We start from the raw sequence: 21,637 nt of genomic DNA on the forward strand, positions 1-21,637 counted from the left end.
TTCGTGTGCTTTTTCCACTCAGCATCGCTCAGGTGCTTTTTTATGTTTCATCTCGACTCGTTTGCAGTGAGTGTGTCGGAGCGAGCCGGGGGGTGGGGGGTGGGGGGGGTCACTCAAAGTGACCTGGGGTTAAAAAGCGTGACCTTGGTGACCAGGTCGCTGGTTTCACAGCTCGAGGATGTTAAGTCAACTTTTAGTGTTTACACACGACACAGAAGATCTTGTGTGTTAAAGGACTGTGAGCAACAAAAAGGAAACACAGATCTGATGAATTTAAGAACTTCATATCTTCAGTCGTTTTTATTCCTCCACGCCGGCGTCAGTCAGAGCCGGAGCCATTTTGTTTTCAGGTCGTCTGTCCGGCTCCTGAACGAGATATCTCAGTAATGCCTTGACAGAACTTCTTCAGATTTGGCACACACATTCAGTAGGGCTGAAGAATGAACTGATTATATTTTGGTGGCCAAAGGTCAAAGGTCAAGAGCGTGTTGACCTAAATGCTAAACAGTGTGGAAGCGAAACACTCGGTAACGTTAATGTCGCTAATTCATAAGATTTCATGCCATGACTCACACACGACTTGTGGTCCGTTGATGTGTCCGTTTGTAAGATCAAGACTTCTGAACAAACTTGGTAGATTTCTATTTCTGCTTATGATGAACTTCAACAGTGTCATTATCAGAGCAGTTTTACTCTCGTACAGTGAAGCTCTGCAGAGTAAACATCAGCGTCTGTAGACAGAGACACACTCATCACATATCGACTGTGTCTTCAGGAACATGACTCTTATCCTTGTTTCATCTTTGAGGAGGAACAACATTTTCCTTCTCTGAAATGTAAAAGCACTGCTGACATGAGGAACAAACTGCAGCTCAGTAAAAGTAAAGACCTTCAGTCTGTCAGCGTCTCAGTCTGAGATGATCAAATCAAACAAAGCGCTCTGTCGTCTGTGTGCGCCGGAATAAAAATGAGTCTATTACTGTCAGCAAGCTTCTTTCATTTCTCTGTAATCCCGTGTTTTCACAACAGTTTATGGGATAAGACAGAAATCCACGAAATGTCATTTCCTCTCCTGGTATGAAATTGAATTTTAGAGCTGAAGTTTGTAGAGGAGCAGCAGTAAACAGCTGGTGTCTGGATTTATGCTGCGTCATTCTCATAGTTTACCATCAGCCACACACACAGGAACAAAGCAGGCGTTTTATTTTGAAAATCTCGGCTCATACACGCGATCTGAAGTGGCCGCCTCAAACTGCAACGTGTGTATTTAATATTCTTTGCCTCATGGACGCACAAATATACACAAAACAAACAACATGAAACTCATAGAAGAAGTTGCTTCTCAGTTACTGTCTGATGAACTCGTAGAAAACATTCCTACACGGTTTATATCAAGATCATACGCTTCTCAAATGGTCCCTAATGATTTAAACACTTCCTGTTCCTGTTCCTGAAACAATCAGCTACTTGGCATCTTAGCTTTTCCCCAAACAGCACAGTCAGTCTTTTGTCCTGCAGCAAACACACGTCTGCCAACATTACTCTCCTTTTTAAAGGAGCTAATTTGAAAGTTTTGTTTTGCTAAATAGCTAACGTTAGCATTAGCAGCTGTTTACTCACCAGTCTAGAAGAAACATTGTGAGTGTAGCATCAAGCATTCAGCACAGTCACCGCAGCTCTGTATTGATTTTAATATAAGATCATTCAGCAGGAAGAAGCAAATGTTTGCACTGGAGAAAAGACTGAAATCAATGATCGATTATCAAATAGTGGATTAGTTTTCTGCTCTACAGTCCAGCATGTGGTGTGTTTTATAAGAAGCAGAAGCATCACGTCAGCACAAAGAGATCTCACTGATTCACCACAGAATGTCCTGTATTGCCTCATTTCAGCTGTGTGTGTGTGTGTGTGTGTGTGTGTGTGTGTGTGTGTGTGTGTGTGTGTGTGTGTGTGTGTGTGGTACATCGAGGCTAATAGAATGACTGGCTGTCTGATTTAGTCAGTGATTTTTTATTTTTTCCTCTCTTTTATTGGAGCTATGCTAACAGTTTCCCCCCGCTTCCAGTCTTTGTGCTAAGCTAGGCTAAGACATGACACTGATCACCTGTTGTTGGGCTGCTCCTTTAAAAGTGAGACACGGTTTAACGCTGCATGTTGGATGGAGGCTGCTCCATGACGTCACCTTTGTTTATTTTATTATTTTGTGCTGTCATGAGCTGCTGCTGTTTTTTGCTTGAGCAGGAGCTTGTTCTTGTTTTCTTTTTGTCGACTTCATCAAGTTCCCAGAACCAGACCGAGCTGAGTCGGCTGCAGCTGAATCATACTGGTCCTCTGTGACGTACCCAGGTCTGAGTGAAGAGCTGTACGGTTTGAGGAGGGTGTGGGTCAATTAACTTCCATTCTTGGTCCCCGCAGGATGAATCCTAATGAACGGAGAGAAAAAACTGTATCGACCTGAGCGTCACAGGCAGAGATTCATCCACTGAAAGAGATTCATGAGGCTCTCGTCTCCTCAGTTCAGCTGTTGGGTCTGTAAATGTGGCTGAGTCGGTCAAACAGAAACACCAGGGACCAGGAGAAGCTGTGTGTGCGCACAAAGACAGAAACATGCATACGTCGTCTTTTTGCCGGATTAATAAAGACGTGCGTTCTGCTACAGAAATCTGTCACCGTGGAGCTGAGTTCACCATGACTGCACCGAGAAACTCACTTCAACAACGCCGCTGCTTGTGCCTGCTCCTCGCTCATGAGACCCGTCAGTGAGAAAACACGTTTCCCGCAATAATAAGAACACAATCACAGGGAAACTGGCAAACAGCACAAATACAATCCTGAATATTTACACTGTGTCGCACTTCAGGAACCGCATCCTTCAGAGGACGTGGTCAACGAAGGTCTTTGAGTTAAATTGTGTCATAATTAGTGAATGAATCTGAGTTATGGCCAAACGTCTTTAAAAGACAAAATGAAGTGATGACATTTCATATCCTGCGACTTGGCTGGTTGGTGGAGGGAAACAACCAGGAGGCGGGAAATCTAGTTATAGACATGAAAACCATTTGGGTCATTTTTGCGCTGTAGGGATTGCGCCCGTGTTCATCGAATAAAAACTCCAAACTGTAAAATACAGTCGCATCACGTGATGATTAGATGATGGCAGAGGATTTGGCGTCAAAGTGAAAGCACCTTCTAATCGACAGATATTAAGCCGATGCGTCTTTTCTTGTAAAATGTTTATTTCCTCTTTCCAGGAAATGGCGTATGCATGTTTTTGTGCGTGCACATCGTTACCTCACACTGTGCAGCAGGAAAGATACACCTTGACGAGAGCGGAGGAGACACTGGTGTATCAAACACAACAAACACAGCGGTGGAGGTTGTAAATAAGAGACAGATGGGCTTCAATCAATGAGAAGAATGAATCAGTCCATTGATGAGGAAACTGAGTCATGAAGGTTTGGAGAAGCTTGATCTGGAAACACGTGGTCGACATGGTGATAAGAGCTTTTAACGAGGTTTTGACTTGAAGCTGTTGTTTGTTTTTACAGCTGCTGAAACAGGAAACAAACCTCAGAAACTTGAACGCAGCTCCAGTTTGAGTCCGATGTGTTGTTTGCATTGAATGCCTTCTTTCCTCTCTTTCCTCTTTCTTCCTGATCGTAAACACGTGGTCGCTCGTAGGACTCCCCCCTCCTAAACGAAATCCTGCACACGTTGGCGCAGGCCAAACGCTCGCCCGGCCATGATGCACAAGTAAGTACTGGACGTCTGCTGTTGGTGGGGGGGGGGGTTGTCGTGTGTCGTCCACCTTCGCAGCATGTCCCATCCAAGTCCTCATGTCCATGCTTTGGACCATCAGAGGGGCGGGGCTTCTGGATCCAGGGTCAGGGGTCAGGTTCGCCCAGACGGCCTCAAGGTGTCGCTGTAGCTCGTTCACACTGACGTGAATCTGGAGTCTGAAGTGAAACCAGAGAAGGAAACGCGTGGCGTCAAGACAAAGACGTGTTCATGCTAAATTTAGTTTTCTTTCATTTTAATTTCAGAAAGATGCATTTGAAAACATTTGAAAACATTTGAAAATGAAACGTCTAAAGTTTCGATAAATCTGTCCAGTTATAACTTTCAGAAAAAGTTGAGACAGGAAATTGTATTTATTTACTTTTTATTGTTTATGCTGATGTGCTGTTTTGTTACAGTTCACAAACTGTTGTGGGCAATGCACTGACTACAACAGATAAACAAATATTTCCAGAAAACAAAATAAATTCCTGCTATTTAAAAATAAAAATCTAAAATGTAAATATCCAGTGCTAAAATGCTGCACTGTGGTGAATAACATAACGTGTTGCTGTTATGAGTTGTAAGCAGTTCTTGCCGTCACAAAGTAGAGAAGAGCAGTTATTGTGCAGATGGATCCAATCAGAGCGTTGATGTATTAATTAAAAAGAAATTCAGTTCAGTTTATCTCCTGACAACGATCCAGGATCTTCTGCCTCTAGGATTTCCTCTCTGGTCTCACAGTTCGTTTTGAGGAGTAATGAGTCTCCAGCGACACCTTGAGGTGGTCTGTGCTGCGTTCAGGGGGCATGGGTCATTGTGCTTCATTCATTTTGGTTCATGTTGTCGGGTCTGAACAGTACACCTCCTGTCCTCAGAGCTACGAGCAGATGGATCAGTGCGGGGTCGATTCACCAAGGAAAGGATTGTTAGGAAATTTACATTTTTTATCTTCAGTCTCAACTTTAAAGATATGAATTATTTATTTATTTATTTTTCCAACATTTTGGATCGAACTTTAATGTTTCAGCTGCAGTAATATGTTACATCTACAACAATCAACAATAATAAAGTAATTATAAGAAGGTTAGCGTAGCATCGAGACAGAAATAGAGAAATAAATCAATAACGATTATTTAACAAGGTTCAGTCTTTAAGTCTGTAAACTTAAAATACTAATGAGTGAGCTGTTAATGAACAAATCTAACTAATCAATGAATTAATACACATAGATAATCATTCTGTAAATCAATATAGTTACTTTCTCTCATGTAAGTTAATATATTGATATTTACAGATTTACATTAAACATTCACACACTCACGTGGGGATACAATGCACTTTATATGGTTGTATCGTTACCGTGGATACTGTGTAACTAGCACTAAATACGATTTTGAAATAAGATTAAGAATATAAGATAACAATGATAATTATAATGATTTGTTATTATGTATTTTATATATAGATACCTTTGAAGGCATTCGAGTCCTTATATACCAAATAAATAAGAATCAATGTAATTGCATAAAAATAAATGATTAAACGCTGGTGTTGGAGTTAAATGTGTTTTGAGGTGGGATTTGAAAATAGGAAGAGAATCAGTATTAGATATATTGTATGTTAGATACAATATTAGATAAAAATACATCAGAATGAATGAAATATAAAAACTTTTAACTTTAACTTAGAAATAAAAAGAAATCCATGTCTGCATGGAAGGGAAGAAACTATGGAAACAAAAAGAGGCCAAAATAATTACATTTTTATAACTGATATACTTGAAATTTAAATTTTGATGCAGTTCAGATTTTTTCTTTAGTTTTAGTTTTTATTTTATTCTTTTAAGTATTTTACTCTTTTAAAATGTATAAACTCGGGTGTCTGTGTTTTCCGTTTAAACATCTGAGCCTCTCAGAGACAGAACGTAAACGTGACATAACGGACATGTGATCGATTAAATTCAGGCTGATTGGTTCCCTGTTCAAGATTTAAAACGTGTCTTGAATTTTATCTTTTGAACTTTTTTTTGTGTGTGTAAATATTCTAACATAAACTTGAAAATGACCTCCTGACCCTGCGACCTGCCTCATCAGTTTGTGCTTCAAAATAAAAGCTTTCAGTCTGTTTTGAGAAGTCTTTACTTTTGTAAATCTGACTCTTGGTTTCTCGGTTTGACTCAGAGACTGGAGCTGTACTGATGTTCAGGACCTTCGTGGTGGTGGTTCATGTGGATTTCAGTTCTGGTTTCTGTGCAGCAGGTTCCCGTCATGTTTTGACTCTTTAGGTTCCTGTGTGTGTTTTCATGTTCTGCTCTGAAATGCATCGGCCATCCTAACATCTGTTCATATTTTAAGTTGTTAAGCAAAAATAACTGAATGTTGAATAGAGATAAAATGAGCTGAAGATCTGAAGTGTCTGTACCAGCTGCAGCTTGTTTCTGCTCTTTTGTTTGACAGTATATTTACTTACTTTTCACCACTGTGACCCATTTATGCAAATTCATTTACAAACTTCCTCTGCCAGTCGGAGCTCTGTTTGCAGCAGCTCTGATATCTGCATATGGAGGACCAGTGACGTCACAGGAAAAGTAATAAAGCATTTCCTTAATTTCATATTTTAATAGACATTTAAAACAGGAATTGTAAAAATAAAATTATAAATCAACGATTAATGCATCAATAAATACTTCCAATTTTAAAAATGGATTTACAAAAACAGCATAAAACACTAATTAGATAAACCATTTATAAATTAACTTATTAATTCATGAATAAATGATGAAATTTGAAAGACTATTTGAAAAGGCATTATAAAGATGGGAACACATTCCTCGATTCACTCGTCAATTTCCATTTCCTTCCTCCGGCTGCTTTTCCTTTTAGCTCATCGATTAGCTCAGTCATGTAGCTTCTCCTGTTAGCCTCTCTGTGACACTCAGGCCTGTGAAACCTGATATGACTGGTTAGCTCTCCAACCAATCAGACAGCTTTCAACATTTTTAATGTTTTTAGGAATAATTTATTTTCAAAATATATGTGCACAACATGGTAGAGATCCTCTCTTACCCTCATCGTCTTCACATGATAAGAGAAGCGTGTTGTACTAAAACTCTTTTACAGTGGAAACAGGTGAAATGATGTCACCATGCTTTCCCATTTAAACAAATTCATCAGACTCAGTAGCTGGTGACATCACTTCCTGTGGAGTGCTGAATGTTTTATAAGGAGGCATGAACCACGCCATATGATGGTGACACACATGCAGGAGGAGACCATGACCGATTCATGGAAGTGTAAAATATTCATACTTGTGATTCCCACCTGCCCACACTCACTCATCTGCTGCTGCTGCTGCTCCTCCTCCTCCTCCTCCTCCTTGTTGAGTCACACATGTAACAACAAACCGTTAGTGTGTTTTAAAGGTGCAGCACTTGAATGTAGAGCTGCAGCAGTGTCTGGTGTGACTGACTGAGGCATCGACACGTCACTCGTTTGTGGTCTGATGTCGAGTAGGACGCACACGTGCATTGTTCAGAGAAATATATCGAGACTGCAGCTGAAACAATTAGACAATCGATCAGTTGATTGACAGGAATCGACTTGGTAATTGTTTATTGTTTATTATTATTTTTGGGGGTTTTACACAAAAAAACCGGGATGGAAGTTTTCAGTATTTTCTGACGTTATACACCAATCAATTGAGAAAATAATCAGCAGGTTAATCAAAACAGACAATTGTTAGCTGCCGCCATAATAACCTTTCAGATGAATCACTGGAGTCATTTTCCAAGAAGAAAATGCCAAAAATGTGCCCCGTTTTTTTATGTACAAGGTGCTGCTTTCCTTGTTGTTTTTGGATTTTGTACAAAACAGGTAATTTGAATATTACTTTAATCAACAAAAATAATCTAAATTTTAACACATAAAATGTTTGTTCTCATGTGATCAATAACAGTGCTTTAATAATTGATTAATTTATTGTGTCATTTTGGCCCTTTTTACTTCCATATTTGAAAATATCTGTTGATATAAAAAAGCCCAGTGGTCGGTGTTTTTACATGTCAGACTGTCCTCATTAAAACAGGCTTATTAATTTGTACATTTAATTTTTACGTTTGCATTCATGTTCAACTCGATAATAATCAATACTTATAATCATAATTATGACGTTGAAGGCAGCATGAACTCTCAATAAGGAAATCAGATGTTAAATCAGAAAAGTTTTTTGATAACTAAAACATTTAAGTCAAAACGTTAAGTACAAGCTAAACAGAATAATGTACAGACTTGTATTCAGGTGCTGAAAAGCTCTGGGTTTGTAGTTAATTTCTTTGTCATTTATAGTAATTGGTTTATTTGTATCATTTAAGTTTAATCGGTTTTTTTTTTGTTTTTTTTTTTAGAATTTTATTGATCTGTAAAAAGGACCTGCTTGTTTTAAATTACGCAATTATGTAGTACAGGTATTATGGCGTTGCCTTCACGTGTCATCAGAAAAAATGGGATTTCACAATACACATCTGTGAACACCGATATTAAGTAGCTAACAGGACAGGGTGAATGAAAAACGCAGGAATGACCTCTTTGACATAATTAAGAAACATTTACTTTTTTAAATTATGTAATCCAAGACCTACTGTGGTACTATTTATAACACACAATGTGATATTATTTTTTACTGATTTTATTTATTTTGATTATTAGTGTTATTTAAAGGCAGAAGTAGAATTAGCTCTGATTCATTTATAACGTGGTTACAGCCACTTCCTTTGGTCTTTATAGCTGTGGATAAAGTGTCTCAAGTCGCAGGGTGTTGCGTTTTCCCACCGCTCTTAAACGCAACGTTAGTCTTGGAGGAGCGGGGTTCAGTGAGTCCCGCTCCCGCTGAGCTGAGCATCGGACACTGGGAAGGAGGAGAGCCGGGGGAGGGATGAGGTGGCTCTCCGGTGAGCACACGCTCTGACGCCGGTAGATAGTTGCTGTTGCTCGGTGTGTTTTTGTGAATGTAACGTTATTTATGAAGAGAGAGACTTAACGAAACCAAGTGCAGCGGGAGTGACAGCGCGAGATGAGATGCTGATGTTCGCGGGCTTTACTCCCGGCTCCAAACGATGGACTGCATCTGTATTGTCACGACTAAGGTAAACGCCGGAAAAACACCTCATGACATACAAACACAAACGGTGTAGATTGTGATTTCACTCAATTATAAGTCGGTGTTTAATTCGGCATTCATGTCATCCTCCAAACGGCATTTATTCAAGTAAAAAAAATCAACTTTTTGACACCGTTTGTTTCAAATTCCAACGGTCGTTTCGCACTAAAACAGCGGAGTTAGCCAAAGGAGGCTGTTAGATGTGACAACGGGATTTACGAAGTGAAGTTTTTACGGAAATATAATGCATATTCATGAATTATATCAGTGCCGAATTTACCAGACGACTGTCGACATTTAAACCACGTTACCTTCCACTCTCACAGTGTCGTGGTTTTATTCTGACAAGGAAAGGATCGTTAATTTGTCTTATTTCTTAATGGGAGTTCGGCTTTCTCCGGAGAGCTCGGGGACCTTGAGTTTTCTAACGTTACTGTCGTGTTGACAAAACGTTACTACTTAAATGAGGTTACGTTGTTTGACGGTGACAGCTGTTATTGTTCTGTTTGATTAATGTGTGTTGATTACTATTGGTGCCTGATCAGGCCAATTATCAGATAAGTGTAGTTTATAATGGCACAATGTGATATGTGTATGTAGTGTCCTTTATGTGTTTTAAACAACTTTGCCAGTTAAACATGATATAAACATGAAAGCTCTGCATCCCATCGTCACATTAGTCACCTTTAATACATGTACCTTGATACATATACCTTTTATAATGCCCTTTATAGCTCACCCCATGTCTCTGACGGCTGCTGTCTATCTTCAGTGTAGTTAAGAAGAAACGGTTCCTCACATTATTTCAGGCCAACTGGGGGACTTGAACCTGTGACCTTGTGCCTTTGTATCGCCCAGGCTGCTGCTGCTATTATTTCTAGCTCAATGCACACCTGGAAAATACCTGACTGGAAAATACTCGACTAGTTTCTCAGGTCTGGAAAACAGCCGCAACAGGAGAGGAAAGAAAATTGAGTATTGTCCAAGACAAAGTATTTTAATTTTTCTGTAAGTCTCTTTTGCTCAATGTAAAGCAGCTAAAAGATGCATTCAGGTCCAGGTGTTTTCAAGGGGAAGTTAAACTGAGTATAGTTGTAAAATACCTTGTTTCCATGCATCCTGGTTTTGAAGTGATCTCATCCTGTGATATAATCAAGGTATTTTTGACTGTTTAAAAAAATAATTTCAGGTGACAATAAATTGGACATTTAGCTCTATTTTGTGCCATTTTACAGACAGTAAATTGATTGATCAGGAAAGTAATTACCAGTATAAGCAATAGAACATATTATTGGTGCAGTTTTTTCTGTTCTTTTGTTCTTTCATATTTTAGGGAAACCTTAAGATATGAATGTCGGTTAAATTTGATTAGATGGTAGAAGAAGTCAAATGATTTCATTTCTTGTTGTAACATGAACCCATGTTTTTTTTATTATCTTGTAACACATGAACACACGGATAACTGTGTGTGATGTGAACATATTGCAGAACATAAAGCTGATTATATAAATACCAACTATAATGATTCGTATGTTTACACGGATGTTTAATTAGATTTTCTTGTCTTTGTAACACCTGTCACTCTGCTGAGCGTGAGAGCTCTTGAACGCCCCTCTGAACCAGAAAAAAAAAAAGGAGATCACTAGCTCTGCTGCGTGACGTTGGAGCGATGACGTGACCTTTGTGTTGGCGTGTTTTCACTCTGTATCGAGTCAGTTCAACAGCTGCAGCAGCTGGCAAGACGAAACTCTTAACTGTCTCTTTAAGAAATCGTAGTTTGGCTTTGTGGCGGCTGATGGTCGACCTTTTAAAAATGTCAGCATGTTTAGATCTTTGTCCTCTCATCTGATGCTTCTTAACCTCTTAGTTTATTTATTGGCACATACAAATTAATAATAACAAGTGCAAATAAAAATAACCTGATACGATGTTCAGGCAGGAAGCCTGAGTGGTTTATCTCAGCCCTCGTTCAGGTGCTGGTCTGGTTTAAAGTCTCTGATGTGGAGGCGGGCTGAGTTCCGGACCTCCTGCTGGTCTGGGATCAGCTCCCTCCAGGCCTTCGTCTCTTCTTTTAAAATCCCATTTCTGAGCTCCGTGTCCTCCCCGCTCGCTCGCCTCTGATCTGCTCTCAGCTTTGAAATCAGCCACTTGCAACACTCCCCCTGTGGGGCTGCTTTGACCTTTGACCTCCACGTTGTTTCTCATTCTGTGGCTTCTCATGTATCCAGGTGCTTCGTTTTCATTCAGTCCAGAGCGGAGCTGCAACAGTTGGTCGGTTCGTCAACGCCAACTGTCAGAAAAATAATCGGCACCTATTTTGATAATCGATTAAGTAAGTTATTTATCAACAGTCTCTGATTCCAGCTTTTCACCTGTCAGGATTTGCTGTTTTTCACTTTTATACGATTCTACATTTATTAGTTTTTTTGTTGTGGACTGTTTGAAGGCGTCTGCTTTGGTCTCAAGAACGCATTGATGGAACATCTTGAAATTTGGTGCAAACTCTTTCGGTGGCCAAAGGTCACAGGTCAAGGTCACTGTGACCTCACATCTGTCCCGATAATGAAGGTAATCGTCAGTCACAGCAGCTTCACATGTCTAGTTTTCTCCGTCCAACAGTCCAAAACCAAACACATTCAGTTCACTGAAGTAAAACAAAGAAAAACATCTTGTGAATACAATGAACAGTGAATATTTTCTGTTTTGGACTTGGATGATAATTTTTATTCCTCCACGCCGGCGACAGTCAGAGCAGCAGCCATATTGTTTTCAGGTTGTCTGACACCCCTGCCCATTCTTATGGACACGATATCTTGGAAACATCTTGACAGAACTTCTTCAAATTTGACATAAACATCCACTCGGACTCGAGGACGAACTGATTAGATTTTGGTGGTCAAAGGTCAAGGTCTTGATGACTTCACAAAACACTTTTTAGCCACTACTCAAGACTTTACAGCAATGATGACAAACTTTCACACCTATGGTTCATATTTTCTATGACTCTGGAGGGATACGACCATGAGGAGGTGATTGTAGTTTTCTCAGTTGACTGTTTCAGCCTGAATGAGCAGCATGTTTGATTTTTGTGGTTTAAAAAATGAGCTAATTGATCATTAATTGTAACAGTTAGCTGACTGATTATTGTTTGTTTGTTTGTTTTTGGAGGAATCGGTTCAAGTCCCCAGAGGAATCAACGTCTGTCTGTTAAACTATCATGGTGCTCAAGTCTTTTACCTGCAGCTTTAATTCCCCGTCCACAGACAAGGTGTCAGAGCCTCAGGTGCAGTGTGTGTGTGTGTGTGTGTGTGTGTGTGTGTGTGTGTGTGTGTGTGTGTGTGTGTGTGTGTGTGTGTGTGTGTGTGTGTGTGTGTGTGTGTGTGTGTGTTTGTAGGGCAGTGCCTCAGTGTTGGGACTATTTTCAGCTCCTTATTAATGGCGTGCTGCAGCTCCGTGGCTCAGCAGGACCAAACACAGTCGGCTCAGTCTAAATACAGCTGCTCTGCTGCTGCTGGTCACGTTCCTGCAGACATGCTGACGACACACCTGAACACACAGGTGACATCTGAGAATCACGTCTGTTCACACCGGGGCTGAAGCATTTCCTGCAAGTTTAAAAAGATCACTTCCTACAAAATATAATTTGGTTTGAGAAGTGATAGTAAATGATAAAATGGTTTATTCTAATTTTCTGCTCTGAACGGTTTGATCCTCTGTATTTCAGCATGTTGTCTCAGTCTGAATATGTGTAAGTGGTTGTAAGAGAAGTGAAGTCTGTCTTATTTTGGTGGTTTGAGACACAGGAGCTTTGGTGCTGCACCTAGTAGTTTTTATCATAGATTAAGCTACTGATCGTTTTCATGATTAATTGATGTTTTCGTCATTAAAAGTCTTGTTTTCTCTGACCAGATGCCCAAAACCCAAAGATATGTAACGTAAACTCTTGCGTTTGAGAACCTTAACGCATCAGATGTTTCTCATTTTTGCTTAAAAAGCAATTGATCGATTATTGATGGTCAAGGTCAGTGTGACCTCACAAAACACTTTTTAGCCATTACTCAAGACGCAGCAATTATGACAAAATTTCCCACAAATGGTTCATGTTTTCTATGAGTCTGGACGGGATGTAACCTGGAACTAGGCGAGAGGCGGCATAGTGCCGACAGTGCGGCTGCGTCCGTGTTGCTACTTGTTTCCATGACTTGGACTTTTCAACACTGACTCATTAAAAAACACATGAAACAGCCTGAGAGCGGTCGACCGACAGCTCTGCTGGTTTTCTCATCACCTCCACCAGCTTCACGGTCAGCAGCCAAAAAACTCTCTGGTTACTGGAATACTGGTGTCACTGGAGATCTTCTCTTTTTTTTAAGTAGCGCGGCAGAGAGGAAAAGTCCACAAAGACCGCACCCATGACGCACAGTCACAGCAAATACCAACACAGCTAATAGTCTCAACTGTGGGAGATGTTTGGAAGTGAGTACAACCAGAAATAAAAGTAGAAATAAAACAAATAACCAGAAATAAAAGTAGGGTATTAGAAGGAAAACAGTCCAGAAAATATAGAATATTAAAAGGACAGAATAAAAGGACAAACCAGTTAAAACAGCTTAAAATATATAAATGAATAGAAATATATAAGTAAATAAAATTCAATTAAAAGCCAGACTTGAGTTTGCTTTTAAAAATATCAACACTTTCTGCTGCCCTCAGGTCTTTAGGAAAACTGAAGTTGGTCCTCATGAAGACAGGAATAAAAACACACACACACACACACACACACACACACACACACACACACACATACACAGCCACAGTGTGCAGCAGCTGGAAGTTAAAGGGATAATCAGCGGTTTCAGTTTTTTCAGAAAATAACCATAAACAAAGCTGCAGGGGCTGATGGGATGTTGCTCCACTGTTACTGCTGAGATTTCTTTCTTTTTTATTACATTTCATAACAGCCACGTGTAATGATAATAATGATAATAATGATAATAATAATAATAATAACAGTACACATAATCCATGCAGCAGTTGTATCTTGTCATTGCAGTGTGTTGGTAGATGAACTCTCCTCTGCTCTTCTGGGAAAACGTGACTTAATTATTTATGTTAATTACAGGCTGCTGTAGCTGAAGGCCGTGGTGAGTTATAGGATGAGACGGCTGCTGCCATGTATGGTCTCTTTAGTGTGCTCTGAAAGACTGATGAAAACAAGAACATGGTCAGCATGTTAGTTAATGTTATGTTTAGCAATGATATTTTATTTTTTCATTTTTACAATTTTATTTTTATTTTATTCACTTTTTTTTAATGTGATTTTATATCTAGATTATGTCGTTTGTAGGGTTTGAATCGATGAGAAGAATCTTAGTCGACCAAGATTTGATTGGTCGGTTTGTCGCAGGGTTAAAAAAAATCCAACTCCACAGGAAGTGGCAATAGTCTGTCACTCACTCACTCACTCACTCACTCACTCACTCACTCACTCACTCACTCACTCACTCACTGACTCACTCACTCACTCACTCACTCACTCACTCGTCGACTTCAGCTTTGGAAAACGTTAATGGACGTTTTCCAAAGTTTTCTGATATTAAATCGACCAAATGATGAATCTATAAAATAACTGGAAGATGAATCAATAAATTAAATGATTGATTGTTGTCGCCCTGATCGGAGTCTGACAGCAGGTGAACTCTGAACGTGTAGTCCGCAGTATCATCAGTGTGAATGTGACAGATGCTGACGCAGCAGACGAGTCATGTGACATCACCTCGACTCTCCAGCTGTGACGACTGAAGCAGGAAGTTTAACAGTTCACTTCACTGGAACTCTGGACCTGCTCTGAGTGACGTCCAGGTCCGCAGCACGAATGTCAATAGTGTGTGTGTGTGTGTGTGTGTGTGTGTGTGTGTGTGTGTGTGCGTGCTGTAAGAGGCTCATGTGCCCTGGAGGAGGACAGAAGCCAAGAGGTGCACCCATGCGTGTCAAATAAACACACACATACACACTCAGAAACACACACACACACACACATACACACACAGCAGGCTGCCAACAGACTGCAGGGAGGTGAGGAGAACAGAAGGAGAGGTTAGAGAGGAGGAGGAACAGAGAGGATGCTGGGAAGGCGTGGGCCGGGTGCTCAGATGAAAACAAGAGAGGGATGAAGGAGAGGAGGGAAACTGGCTCTTTGTTCAGCGTTCTGTCTGGACGCCGCGACCTTCGACCTCCGCTGATGATGTCACTGGAAGTCGAACTGGCAAGTTTCCAGTGGCAGTTCTCTCCTGGGTTTTCTCAGAGAGAGAGTTGGATATGTTGTGAATGGAAATGGATCATATTCATATAAAAGTCTGAGAGCGCTGCGGTCGGTTCAGCAGAGTCACGACTAATCAACACACACACACACACACACACACTGCTCAGCTTCAGGTCAGTTTTCTTCAGTCTGTCTTCTGATCGAAGGATGAAGTAAAGATGATTGTGGAAGTTATAGGCCGATGTACGTCAGGGTCATCTAGATAATTTCTTCCCTGTGGTAAAGATTAGAGCCACCTCCTGGTGGTCGTATCCCTCCTCCACTCAGACTAGTTCCAGCCACATCCCTGTTCATCCAGAGTCAGAGGAAATATCAACCATTTGTGGGAAATTTTGTCATAATTGCTGAAAAGTCTTGAGTTATGGCTAAAAAGAGTTTTGTGAGGTCACGCTGACCTTGACCTTTGACCCCCAGAATTGAATCAGTTCGTCTTTGAGTACAAGTGAACGTTTGTACCAAATTTGAAGTGATTCCCATAAAGATTTCTCTAGAAGCTGCGTTCACAAGGCCAAAATCATGTTTTGTGAGGTCACCATGACCTTTGACCTTTGATCCCTCACTTCTGGAGATGGATGTTGAATACTGGACCCCACACCTTGATTTCCATTGTTCAGATTCATATGTTTCCGTTTGGCGGACAGAATAAAGTGTCTGAACGATCGTAATGGGCTTTAGTGACGACGAACGAATATCCTTCAGTTCATTTCTCATATTCCATCAGATGTCGGGTGTTGAGTCGGGATCGTCTGTATTTCGGGATGTTTTGTTGATGAGTTGTTTTAGTGGAGAGGAGGTCTGTACCTGTGGGAGGCAGCAGAGACGCAGCCTGTTTTTATTTGCAGCCATTAACCAGTTGTGGTAGTAACAGTACTGAAACATGTAATATTTATGTTTCTTAGTTCTGACCTTGTGTTTGTCATAATTAATATTTCACAGGTTCAGACTGAACTTCTGTATTTAAACAGTGAGTCTTTACAGTTACTGGCCTGAGAGCTGCTTCAGCTCGTCCTCTGCTGCCTCTCTGATCCTCTGTCTTTCATGGTCGTCTCCCCCAGGCCCCCCCCCCCCCCCCCCCCCCCATTTGTATTCATGCTGATGGAGAATCTCTGTGGTTTTCCTGCATATTCAACTAAGCTGTCATATCTGCAGCAGCCTGCCTTCGCTTGCTGCTACGCTGAATAATGGATTCCCCTTTGTGTTCCTGTGTGTTTTAGAGAGAGAGATGATAGATGAAGGGAGAGGGGAAAAGAATGTGAATTTTGTTAACACCACCCATTTACATTTTTAAAACAATCCTATATGGAGGTAAAATTAGGAACTCAAATGTCAGATTTAGGGAGTAAATGTTCGATTGAAGCCAGGAGAGAGCTGCAGCTGCTCAGTTATAAAAAAGTCATGTAAAATCTATGCTTTTTATCACATCAGACCTCAATATCCCCTAATACCTGAAAATATTTCAGTTGTTAGCAGCAGCTGTTCAGGATTCAGATCCTCAGGTAACGACACATTCATTAGAGGAGTGCAAAAAAGAAATTATAGTGGACATTAATGATGTAATATAAACATAATCGTAGGGAGAATGTAATTAAAATAACATATTATTCTGTCATAACACCACCACACTATTATATTATTCTACACTATTTTATATTATATTTTATAACATTTTATGAAAGTGTATTAGCATATTTTTTTGTTGCAAGAAATTAATTATTTATTGTATTTGTTAAAAAATTTTTTTAGAATCAAGATTCTGTCTACAGATTCAAAATGGACGCTGGCTAACAGCGCTGGTTCACATTTTTTCCTGACGAGTTCAGCTCGGACGGTTTCCGCCCTGATGCTCCTCCTTATTTATTTACATGACAGAGTCGTTCTGTTACACCTGGACAGAAAGCTAGCTTAGCTATATTTCCATAGCCTAGCCTGTTAGCTTAGCTTTTCCTCTGAATGGATGTTTCCAATGTGGCTTCATTTGCTCGACACAGGTAAGTAAATTTGAGGCTGTAAGTATCAGAGAACAATGAAAATGTCCATCACTGTTTCCAAGGCGACGTCTTCAGATGTCACAAATCGTCACATTTGAGGATTTATTAAATAGTTTTTGTTTTTACTTAAAAGAAAAAAAACACAAAGCGCTCCCAAAAAGGAGATTTATTAAACGCAGATACGATGTCTCGTCTTCCTCAGGTCACGTTCACCATGTGACCAGGAAGGTCCACATATTGATCCGGGTGCGGATCAATCGTGTCAATACAGACCACCAACATTTACAACATGAAAATTGCAGTTGATCAGGACTGAGCTTGTGTCCTTTGTAATAAGAACTATTAAAAATAAATGAAGAAAATCATTTCCACATTTTTATCACTCAGTGAAAACTACAGTTTCAATCACCGCAGAGACCAAAAATAGAATAATTAAATTACATAAACTACGTCTTATTCTGGGTGTGTGCTGGTGCTGAAATGCTGCAGATTCGATGGCAAAGCTGAGATATGACCTGAAGTGGCTCTGATGTCCCCACCCCCCACCCCCACCCCCCCTCAGGCCAACGCCTCGCCATCTGGGTCGATACAGAGACGAGAAGTCACTACAAGCTGTCCTGTAGCACAGAAATACACTCGAGCAGACGTCTCTCAGGTCGAACAGCCCGGTGTGTTGGCTTTGTCTCAGTGTGACAATGAGGTACGGTCCAGGAAGTCGACTTTAAATAACAGACCTGTGAATTTCAAGTCTGAAACTAAACTGAAACTAAACATTACAGAAAAGAAGTGCAGTATCCTGAAAGTTAGTTTGATGTTTTTGTGTTTTCAGTTTGCAGAGAATGACCCTTGTTTTCTAGTCTGTGTTTCCGAGGTAGGAACTTGCGGTCTTGGTGGTATATTATTGTTGTGGAAAATGATCTCAGGCGAGAAGGAACTCTGGTCTTTGTTCTGGACAGTGTTGGTCTGAGGTTCCCGACCTCTGGGTCGAGACCCTGAAAGTTTTGTTTAAACCACAACTGTAGAGGTAGATTTAGTCCTGTGCTGCCTCTAAATTTAAACTAAAAAAGAATTCACAATAATATTAGTAATTTACTCTAATTCTAACTTGTATCACAGATTTATTACTTGATGTGTTTCTGCCAAACTGCGGGTGGAAGAAAAAAACATGGAAAAACCAGGAAGGAAGAATATTTCAGGCTCTAGAAAGGAAAATAGAAAGTCATGGAAATATCAGAGAAGTCTGATGGTCTGCCGCCCCCTGCTGTCAGTTTGTGGTGGTGTCTCTTTCCATTACAAAGCTGAACTCATCTTTGAATTATATTAAAATGTCAAAGAAAAGAATAAAAGGTCCCAAAAAAAGAAGTAATATCCAGGTCAGCCAGGTCCTGCAGCCTCTTTACTCTCTGGATTCTAAGTGGATTTATGGAGTTTTATTCTGAAGGGACATCCTCAGGAAGTGAAGTCACACTGAATCATATCAAGATTTGTTTCATGTTTGTGTTCAGATCTGATCACAGCTGTTCCACTCTTAAGTTCAGGTGTGAATGCTCCCAAGATGCATTGAGATCAGATCACTCAGACCACATTCACAGGTGGTCTGGACCACTCACCTGACTCCCTCTGACACAGTCTGTTATATTTCACTATTTCAAATGGTTAAAACTATTAACAAAAAATGTTTCCGGGGAGGTTACAGTCTCTTTTCTTTAGTCTTTGTCCTGCTGCTAACTCCCAGCTAATCCAAATATGGTCACTGGTCAAAGAGGAGGGGCGTGTGAGGAGCAGAGACTCCGATGTATGTACGCTCACCCACCTGTCACTCGAAGAGGCCACGCCCTCAAGCCTCCATAACTTTAGTCCTTAATAAAATGTAAACAGGTGAGTTATATAAACAGGTGTCATGAAGGAGGAAATTATCTCTAGAGACCAAAACAGTTTCTGTACCAGGCTGTAAACATGTTTATTTCTGCTGTAAAGTTGGACATTTTAACATGGGAGTCTATGGGGACTGACTCACTGTTGGAGCCAGACTCTAGTGGTCGTTAGAGGAACTGCAGCTTCTGGTTCTTCATGTTGATGCTTCATGTTTCAGCCTCGGAGGTTGATGCTTGATCCTGTCATTTCACCAGAGTTAATGTGACGTCCCTCCGGTCTGGATGGAGCTTTAATGAATGAATGAATGAAGCCGGCTCAGTGTGGACAAAACTCTTGGTGTGTTGTGATGGACATTTTCTTTCCTCCTTCCTAAAAACATCACGACTCTACTATTATTTTTAATTTATCCTGCTGGAGTCAGATATTTTTATATAATTTATGAAATGACAAAAACATCAGAGCATGTAGAAAAAAACCAAAAAACCTAGTAGGATTTCCCAATGCAGCATTCAGCTGCTGTGTAGAGTGCAGTCCAGCAGGGGGAGCCACCTCCACAGCTGTTGGCTGAGTGAACAGATGAACATACAGTATCAGTATCAGTCTCTGAATCTGAATCTGTAGACCTGGTCCAGGACTGTTGGACTTAAAGACCAGACGGTGACAAACTGACCTCAAACCAAAAAAAACAGCAACAAATTTGAATCATATTCTCAGTTTCAGAAAAACTGAAATTGGGTGGACGACAGACCAACCCTAACCCTGACACCCCCCCGCCCCCAAAAGACACCTGAAAGCAGTCCATAGAGCCCATGGCGTGAGGCCTGGCGTTTGGAGTGTGTGTAGTGAGCGATGTGTAAAAAGCAGCAGGGTAAATTTAGAAGGAGGCCATCACATCTGAAGCTGTCAGCTGCTATCAGTGTCACTGCAAACACTCAGTGTGTGTGTGTGTGTGTGTGTGTGTGTGTGTGTGTGCGTGCGTGCGCGTGCGTGCGTGCGTGCGTGCGTGTGTGTGTGTGTGTGTGTGCGCAGCCTGACTCAGGCCTTGATAATGAGGCGCTCAGACAGCAGCACACCCGGACGGGAGCTAATTGGTGCAAACTGTCTGATATGTAATTCATTTAAATGGAGGCTTTATCCGAGGCCGCTCCGTCTCTCTGTTGTAGTTCAGATCCAGTCTGTTTCATCTGTGAGGTCCAGGACTGGAGAGGTGACGTTCTGGAAGTGATACCTCGGCTCTAAAACTCCTGGAGGTGGAAATTGATGGTTCAAATGAACCTTTGTTCACCTGGAGGAAGAAGAACGAGGCAGATTGATAAAACCAACTGCAGCAGATCATCATTTCATCTTCTTAATAATTTTGAACGTCCGTCTTTATTTTTTAACGACACACTCGATCCTCCTGTCCGAAACAGATGGACACAGACGCTGCGGCCATGTTTTTTTGCCAATGATATCGATCATCTATAAGTGAGATTGGTCGATATCGACACTGACCTGAAGTGACTGTTGTTGTTGTTGTTGTTGTTGTTGGAAGATGATTACTTGGTTTCTCTAAGTCCAAAGCCTCATATTGATTTACCTGTGACCAATAACTGATATTAAATGTAAACAAACAAACAGCTGGACCTCTTTGAAATGTCCCGAAGACACCGTGGAGATCTTCCCTCTGGCGCCACCCTCAGGACAAACGTCGTATTTCTCGCTTCACCGCTGGTCCGACTTCAAAGATAAATAACTCACCAGCAGAATATATGTTCACACTGTGGCTGTGATGCACTGCAGCACGAGGAGCTTCAGTCTGAGTTTGAGTGGATGTTGGTGTTACGAAGCTTTTTAAGGAGAAACTGTATTATTCATTAGATCTGAGGCTCGTGTGTGTGTAATTTGTTCAGTGTAATTCCTTCGTAAAATCAAAATGTTCTTGTGTTGCACATATTTGACAGATTGACAAGCAGTGCTGGTTTATGAAGCGTTTGAATCACTAATCAATAATTTATAATATTAAGGAAACAGCTGATAATGTGATGTAATGACACAGAGCTGCTGCTGCTTCGTCTCCTCCTCACTTCTCACATTTTCTCTCATCTCCTCTTCAACCAGAATGACTAACAAACACTGAGGAGGACAGAGACAGACAGTGGGTGGATGTGTGTGTGTGTGTGTGTGTGTGTGTGTGTGTGTGTGTGTGTGTGTGTGTGTGTTGTAGACGTGCACAGGAACAGTCCAGTTAAAAGGCGGCAGATAGAGACGAACAGATAAAAGTGACGGACGCATTAACTCTGTAGTTTCTGTCGTCGGTCTCAGGAGGGAACTCTTCACTTCCTGACGTCTCCACCCAGGAACAAATTCACCTCATTATCTCTCTCACACACACACACACACACACACACACACCCTCACACACACACACACACACAGACACACACACCCTCACACACACCCTCTCACACACACACACACACACACACACACCCTCACCCTCACACACACCCTCACACACACACACACCCTCACCCTC

General features: G+C 40.9%; 1 protein-coding gene across 10 annotated transcripts in view; it reads left to right on the top strand.

The window, feature by feature from the left end:
- Positions 1-21,637, top strand: part of LOC111231758 (discs large homolog 1-like protein) — a 101,361-nt gene that overhangs the window by 18,664 nt on the left and 61,060 nt on the right. Inside the window, exon 1 of one of the 10 annotated variants that reach the window (XM_022758993.1) lies at positions 8,681-8,920. The exons of the other annotated variants lie outside the window; for them this stretch is intronic. Within the exon in view, the coding sequence (XP_022614714.1) occupies positions 8,891-8,920 (30 nt within the window). The 5' untranslated portion in view covers positions 8,681-8,890. Of the gene's footprint in view, positions 1-8,680; positions 8,921-21,637 lie in introns of those variants that run through there. 10 annotated transcript variants of the gene reach the window in all.

This window comes from Seriola dumerili, unplaced genomic scaffold (assembly GCF_002260705.1).
Source record: "Seriola dumerili isolate Sdu_G_001 unplaced genomic scaffold, Sdu_1.0 BDQW01000315.1, whole genome shotgun sequence".
In the NCBI taxonomy this organism is placed as follows: Eukaryota; Metazoa; Chordata; class Actinopteri; order Carangiformes; family Carangidae; genus Seriola; species Seriola dumerili.